This window comes from Sycon ciliatum, chromosome 2 (assembly GCF_964019385.1).
Source record: "Sycon ciliatum chromosome 2, ocSycCili1.1, whole genome shotgun sequence".
Taxonomy (NCBI): domain Eukaryota; kingdom Metazoa; phylum Porifera; class Calcarea; order Leucosolenida; family Sycettidae; genus Sycon; species Sycon ciliatum.
This window is the reverse complement of record NC_088644.1, coordinates 4082961-4090973: the sequence shown is the minus strand read 5'-3', so window position 1 is coordinate 4090973 and position 8013 is coordinate 4082961. Positions and strand designations below refer to the sequence as shown.

The following is an 8013-nucleotide window of genomic DNA, read 5'->3' as shown; positions in this document are numbered from 1 at the left end:
CGAAAAGCAGTGAAATTGGCAGAACCATACAAACCTTATGGCGGGCAATTCCTCGAATTCTGCTCCATTTCTTTATCCACATACCAAACATGCATGAAACTTACCAGAAAAAGTACCAGATTCTGCCAATTTTTCTGCCGGCATTATCTGCAGATGCCTAATACTAAGTAAGTAGGCAGCCGTTGTCCTATAAAAAGTCTGAAGTCCAGTAGGGAGGCGAATTCATGATCTAGTCAGATACATTGTACATGTACAGTGTATTTATGACTCCGTCGAACTCATGGGACTTCCCCGTAGAAAGCCGAAACATTCACAAATTTAATTCCAGTACGGTCTGAGTTGTTGGTGTTGTTTTTTATTTGAATTCGCAATACCAAACGGGCAATAAGCCCAATTACATGGAAGCGAATAAAAGAATGCTAAGAATGAGGCATTGGTGAGTTTACCTTTTGTCAGTTGATTACGCGCCCGCTTCTTCCACCAACCATGACCTGTGCAGGACAGGCTGAACTGTGCTGATACACAGTCACTCAATTGCTATCTGTAACATAATTATAACCAGAGAGGTTCCAGGCTGTCCAAGAGAGTGCTCAATACCGAGAGGCAGAGCTACATGTAATTCAAACAATAAGAATACGGAAAAGTGTTTTAACTCTGAGTTTCACGAACTTTAATAGCTAGGCGACCATCAGAAACCAGTAAAGAGTAAATCTGGATCAGTACGTATAGACCCCTTTCCGGATCGCCGCGAATCTCTATGGTTACCGAGAAATTCAAACTTTGGTGGGCAAGAAGAACCACTCTACTAATTAGTTACTTTGTCTTTTTAGTTGGTTGGATCTATTTTGTCGTCCTTTCCTTTTAGTTTCAGCCATGGTGCAGACCTGTGCCGTCATAGGATGCACAAATAGGTATACGCGTGGCTGTGGAGGTGGTTTCCACCGATTTCCAACAAATCCCAAGCGCAGGGGACTCTGGATTGCTGCAATTCGCCGTAAAGAAGCTGATGGATCGCCCTGGACACCAGACACTGACGAGCGAGTCTGCAAGAAGCATTTTGTTCTTGGCAATCCGAATGCAAAGGAAGCAAAGGATGACGAGTCCCATCCTGACTATGTGCCGTCCTTGAAGCTCGGTTATGACTCCGCGAACCCTGAAACAGCTACGTCAAAAATCGATCGTTCTGTCCGACGTGAGAAGTTTACTGAGCTGAGGAAAAAGAAATTGGCTGATGCTGCAAGGCTGAAGCAGAAAGAAGAGGCAAGGAAGGCAAGCCAACGACATGGTGTTTCTCATGACCACTCGTACTTCGCCAAACTTCAACTGTCCTCTCCTATTTTCAAGGTAAGAAAAAACTTCTGACTGATTCTGTACGTTGAGTAATTCAAAATTTAGTTGTTTGTACGTTATGAATTTCATACGTTGCAATCAGCTTGTGCCCCTGATGCATCGATGTTGTACGATGCTGGAAGGTCCCCTTCTTGGAAAGGCCATGCACACTCCATTGGCCAGGCCAGAAAGACGTTATTCTTCAGATGCATTTTGAAATTTCTCTTTCTAGATGATGGTGTCTGGAAGAATTAAATTATTTTTTCGAGAATCATAAAGTGTAGGTGTATGTCTACTTGTTTGTTGCTCAGAACTCAACCGGGATGTCCAGTCTTCTGAATCTTGAAGTGCCAACTATTGCTCCTATCAAGGTGTCTACAGGTAAGGTGTCTGCTGTCTTGGCCTTCAAGTAGTGTCATATCTGTGATTGGTTTCAACTCTTGTCGCATGTGTACAGTAGTGAGTGAAAATGCTGCGGGTCCCATATTGGTTCAATAATTATTGTACGTTTCTAAGATGTCCTGACCTTGTGTAATATCGGTAGATTGTTTCTGATCCCTGTTCTTTGAATTGCACCTGGACGTCATGGACGAAACGTACCTAATCTTCTCCATTGCATCACTCCCATTTGGAGGGTTAGATGTTATGTGCCGGTACTGTGATCTCACTTGTCCCTGGTCAATTGTGACGTGATTTGTGTTATCTTTCTCTTCCATGTTCTACAGCATGTGGACCTGATGAACCCTACACCTCGGACACTGATCGTTTGGAAGAGGAATGCAAGAAGTTGAGGGCGGAAGTTGAACGGCTAAAGCGGCGTTGCGGGGAACTAGAGACTGGGCTTTCGAAGGCACAGTTTGGTGTGCACTGGATTGACGAGTCTGATGAGAAGTGTCGCTTCCTCACTGGTCTGCCGAACCGCTCCGTGTTCCATGCTGTCTTAGGTCATGTGCAGGAGAAGGCCGCAAAGCTCACTGCCTGGCGCGGTGATTCCACCAGTGACCCCAAGGACAACAAGCCTGGCCCTCGGATGACCAAGGACTTGTCCATTGCCAACCAGTTCTTTGCGACGCTTGTCCGGTTGCGCCATGGTATGTGTGGCGGGTTTGTGGCAGCCCTGATGCAAATGCCTGACTCCACGTTCAGCAGGATGTACTCCACGTGGATTCTGTTTCTGTCCCGTGAGCTGTCTCTCCTCTTCCCGTTCCCGTCCAGACAACTTGTGGACAAGTTCATGCCACCGTGCTTTAAGTCCAAGTTTCCGCAGACGAGGATTATCATTGACTGTTTGGAGATCCAGATGGAGCGCCCAACTTCTCTCCTGAACCAGTCGATCACTTACTCCAGCTACAAGAGCCGGAACACCATGAAGATTCTTGTAGGTGTTTCACCTGCTGGTCTTGTGACTTTTGTGTCGGATGTTTGGGGTGGCCGAGTCAGTGACAAGGTCATCACAGAGCAGAGCGGTCTGTTGCAGCTTCTGGAGAAGGGTGACAGTGTCATGGCTGACAAGGGCTTTGACATCGAGGTGCCTCTTGCTCTCCATGGAGTGAAACTGAACATCCCGCCAAAGCTCGGTGCTGATAGCCAGATGAGCGCCCAGAAGATCGAGAAGACCCGCCGCATTGCAGAGCTGCGTATCCATGTCGAACGGGCTATCGGACGTGCACGTTGCTACCGTGTCCTCAACACTGTGTTCCCTGTGAGCATGTCGAGTCTGTCGTCTCACATCGTGAAAGTGTGCTTCTTCCTCACAAACTTCGACGCCCCGCTAGTAAATTGAAGAGACATGTGAATCACTATATTCAAGTTCTATCTTCTTTTGTTCTCTTTATTATGGTCTATTTTTCAGCACACTATAATAATAATAATAACCACTCTTATTTTACTTCGGTTTCTCCAACAGACGATTCGTCTTATTACTGGAGCCCGAAGGGAGGTGCACAGTTAGAATCATTTTTCTGAACATATCAGAGCAGGATCGGAGCTGGATTCGCACGCTATCTTCACATGTAATGTAAATACAAAGTACGGCTACATGGCGCGGCGGAAGCACAGTGCTCCGGTCAAGTAAAGGTCTCTGGTTCGAAGTAATATTTTCTGGAAGTGCCATAGCTTGTGAATATGAACGTACCAACTGCTGCTAGGTCACTGGCTGCGTGCGTGTTGTTTGTGGGGTTGTGATGTGATAAAGAGTGCATTGTCTCCACTCCCCACCGCATGGCAGGCGGCAAAGTGGAAATGGTGGCGTATGCCACGATCAAGCAAAGGTCTCTGGTTCAAAATACTATTTTGTGTAATTCCCAAAGCTTGTGAATATGAACATACCAAATGCTGCCAGGTCACTGGCTGGGTGCATGTTATTTGTGGGGTTGGGATGTGATAAAGAGTGCACTGTCACCGCGATTGTCACCGAAGCAAGTTGGTACGGGCTACCAGAAGTAGCATAATATCCAGCCAATATTTATAATGACAGACAGGTACAAGGATGTGTGCGATGTCATCCATAGAATTCCGCACAATAACAGAAAAATCGATCGGAACCGCTATGTACAGAATTAAGTTTCAATGCTGGGAACATGAGAAGGTTCCGAGCATATCCCTCGCAGAAGATGGGGCATTGCTGTACAAAGTTCCAAAAAATCTAGCGAAGCAAAATAGATTGAAATCCCTATGTACAGAATATAAACACAAAAATATTTTTTCTTGTCATTCATGACTTGTACTTTGAAAGGTACAGCTTGTGAGAGCACAGCTCTGGGATAACAAACTGCTCGTAGAAGGATGTTAACTTCATGAGCATGGTTTGCCAATGAGCGTCATCGAACATGATACGCTCTACAAGCACGCCAGCACATGTGAACACCACAAAGTCACACCACTTCACATCCATGACCGCCATCTCACCAATCACCTGGTCATAGTACTTGTGATTCTTGCATAAGTGGGCTGACCCGTCCGCGTGGCATTCCAAGAATGACTTGCCAGGGAATTGCTGGGCGATCCGAGTTGGCGTGAGGTTAACAATAGATGTGCCCTGGATGGAGAAGGGGCATTTTATTTCCAGGCAGCCACGCTCCACCACGCCGCTCTCAAGCTCCTCCACAACGATTCCATCAGAACTCGCACCAATGAAGTGGTAGTCACGATGGAGGCTAAGACCACACTCTCTTACGGTGATGTTCTTTCCATCTTCGAGTGCCACACTGAGGTACATGTCCCTCGCCCTGGGCTCATTCTCCACTCCCCATCGCATGGCAGGTGGCAAAGCGGAAATGGTGGTGTATCCCATGATACCGGCCAGCAGCGAGACTGGCTCCTGGGCTCGAGAGCGAACGATGTCACCAAATCGTGAGCTAGTTAGGCGCCCATGACGTAGGTCGAACCACCACGAGTTATCTGTCTGGCCTTTGGTGAAGTCTTCCACTTCCTTTTGGGATACACCGTACTTGGACAGTGGTCCGGTATATCGACCAAGGGCATCTTCACTCGTTCCACCTGGAAGCCTGTCAGAATGGAACAGGACCAATGGCGAAAGGTCCTTGGGTTGGCTAACTGGAGTAGCAGCAAGTCCTGATGACTGGTCTTCGACTTCCCAGAAATGGAAGAACCCACAGTTCTTGGCTGATGCCTTTCCCGCTGCTAATGCCTCCTGCAAGGTGAGTGCGTCAGCAGATGTGACTTGGCGGTGTGACGGTGCACGGGGATCAAACTCCGCTCGCAGCTGCTTCCTCTCCACTTCATCATCAGTCATGCCATGGCAAGCTTTCACAAACTCCATATTGGCGAGTGGCTGAGGATCGACATGCTTCTTTGGAGGCTGATTCCAGCGCATAGGTTGTGACGTTTTAGACAACTCCACGGGTAGCTCCACTAGATTCCTTTTTGCAGCGGATTCAATGAAGAAGAGTAGGGCAGCAACATGATTGCACGCCTCTCCCAGCCTAACATAAACAACAACCGCACACGCACACCATGCACGGGAGACAACAAATATATGCCAACGTCAGATAGAGCTGTCAGAACTCATCACATCACAAACTTGTTGAACAAAGAAGTTATTATAACAATCATCTGCAAAATACATGTCACTACAAAGGAACTATCACAGCACAGGTAAGGAGGAAGAGTTATAATAGGATTTATCAGTGCCGCAGGTCAACTGTCACATTTGGACTGAAGAAAACACACCAACTCGTAGTGCGTTTCTGTGAAAACACTTACCCGGCAATACAGCTGCATTGCGCAGCGTAGACTTCACCAGTCTCAGTGTTCAACGACACATACACGGTGAGCGGTGTATCACACGACAAGGAATGGTGGACGTAAGCACGGAGATAGGAGATTGCCACACCGTTCTCCCCAGATGCAGGATATTGCTTGCTCCACACATTCTTCACAAAGCCATCGGCAAAAAATTGGTACGCCTTCAAAGACCTGTTGCCAACAAAATTTCCAAAGACACATTTGGAGAAAAGAGACAATATTAGGGATGTGCAATTCAGGGGTTCCCTAGCTGAATTCCTTCACTGATTAGACATTGATGGCAACTGATTCGAAAATGCTAGTTGACCTCAGTTACAGTAGGTCTTTCAACAAAACTTGACACACACTGACTTTGTCTTGAGAGATTACGAATTCAAACTGCCTACTATCACAACGTACCCACACCGCCCATGTTCATTACTCACCTAAATGCCTTCATGCTCTCCATATCAAACGTCTTGTCTCGTCCATAGACCAAGTACGTCAATAAATCCATGAAGTGGAACCGCACCACAGCAGCACGAAACTCCTTGCACCAGTCTTGCACCTCGTTGAAACGAGGCAACGAAGACAAAGTGCCCCGAACGTCTTGAGTTATATACTGCAGTCCAACGGAAGCACCAGAGGACGACGCATCAGCAGCACCAGCCAAACCAATCTTGGACATCGACACCAAGCGCTCCACGATGTCAGCCTTCTTTGTTGCTCCAGTCAACCGAACATCCAGAAATTTGGCAATTTCCTTCAGTTCGGCCACCTTCAGCGTCGCAAGAGAAGTCTGAACCCCAACAAAATCGGCATCGCTGGCTTCGGACCCTTTTGAAAGTTGTTCAGCAAGGACAGCCAGTGGCTGAGGCAAGGGTGGTGGCTGCTCAGCGGCAGCAGAGTCAGGGATGACAGCAGACATTGTTGCTTCCTGGTTGAAAAATTACTTTCACTGCAGTTTGGGCTGAACTTCTTGCCCACCAAACATTTTTGCACGTCACCCGTTGCCATGCAACGCGCACTGTGTTCTATCCGGAAAGGGGTCTATACATGTAGATTATAGACCGGTTAGGAGGTCTATACAGGATATATAGACCGAGTAAAAGACCGAGGTCCTCCGAGGTCTTTTACGAGATCTATACATGTATATCAATAGCCATTTGTCGGTTAGTGGTAGTTGTGATCATTTTGTACAGAGATGATGCTTTCTCAGTTTTGGCCCGTGGCAGATCTGTATAACATTAATTTTGTCTGTTTCGGAGGCGTTGTATATCCGTAATATAAGTCATCCCTGAACTATAGTGTTCAGAAGGAAAATGTTTTGTCTCTTCAGTTGTTTGGCGGATATCCTGGTGAACGTGTCAGGAATACTACCAGTACTCCTCATTCATGTTTTCATATTATTTTAGTCATCTCTTCACCTTCACCCCATTCTTGACCTGTTCCACTGGATTTCACGTTATTTCACACGTACAGTGTGGGGTTTTGATCTACGCTTTTGCCTTAGCTCTATAAATTTGCTGTATTCGACATTTTTCCATTATTTGCTGAGCTTACCCATGATGAGAAGGGAACGAAACGTTGTGTTCCACGTAAGCACAATCAACTCCAGTTACTAATACCGCCGAAGTTTGTTTGTTTGTTTGTTTCTTTTATTTGAATTCGTTTAGAAGTCGCTACTTAAAAGTTCGAACGTTCCATAAAGATCAGCCACGGATCAAGTCATTCTTTTGACACATCCGGTTGCCCGTCGCTCTGATAGAGGTCAGAGATTTGACTGTGTATTTCTCGACTTCCAGAAAGCGTTTGAGAAAGTACATCATCCTACGCTCCTGGGCCACTTGAATGCATTCATGGCACCAGAGCCACGCCTGGTTTGGGTCCTACTTACTTGACCCTAGTCCAAATGCGAAGCTGGATGGAACTCACTCTTCACAATAATAATATTATGCTAAGCTGTGCACGTGGTGTCCCCCAGGGTTCGCACCTTGCCCCTCCACTTTTTCTTTAGTTCGTCAATTCCCTTCCTGATATACATGTACATGTACATGTAGTAAAGCACAGCTCACCCCTTATTGTTGCTGATGATGTCACTCTTCTAAAATCAATGCTCATGATGTATCCATCTCCTTAGATGAGAACATGTCCCACCTCAAGCAGGATCTGGCCAGCTGCCAGCATTGGGCTCAGAATATGTTTGGGAAATTTTCTCCGGAACAAATCATCATTATTATACTTTTCAAATTATGACATTTCTGACTCCTCCTCTGTTTTATGGACGACGCATCTGGACGTTCTGCTAAGCATCTCGGCGTACAGCTCAGTGATGGTTTGAAGTTCCATGATCACTTCCACACCATCTTCAGGAAGTTTCAGCAACGTGTCAATCTGTTATGCGTCATGGGCCGACATTTACCATCGTCCCATATTGCT

The 8013-nt window shown here is 46.5% G+C and overlaps 2 protein-coding genes across 2 annotated transcripts; one reads left to right on the top strand and one right to left on the bottom strand.

The window, feature by feature from the left end:
• Nucleotides 1-735: 735 nt before the first annotated feature.
• On the top strand, nucleotides 736-3112 carry LOC135808312 (uncharacterized). The gene is made up of 3 exons (XM_065321485.1): nucleotides 736-1344; nucleotides 1641-1710; nucleotides 2055-3112. The coding sequence occupies exons 1-3, from the start codon at nucleotides 874-876 to the stop codon at nucleotides 3110-3112; spliced, it is 1599 nt and encodes a 532-aa protein (XP_065177557.1). The 5' UTR covers nucleotides 736-873.
• A 516-nt stretch (nucleotides 3113-3628) lies between these two features.
• On the bottom strand, nucleotides 3629-6623 carry LOC135808311 (uncharacterized). Its single transcript, XM_065321484.1, has 3 exons — nucleotides 6021-6623; nucleotides 5554-5766; nucleotides 3629-5273 (listed from the first exon to the last, which is right to left on the bottom strand). The coding sequence occupies exons 1-3, from the start codon at nucleotides 6500-6502 to the stop codon at nucleotides 4043-4045; spliced, it is 1926 nt and encodes a 641-aa protein (XP_065177556.1). The 5' UTR covers nucleotides 6503-6623; the 3' UTR covers nucleotides 3629-4042.
• Nucleotides 6624-8013: the final 1390 nt, after the last annotated feature.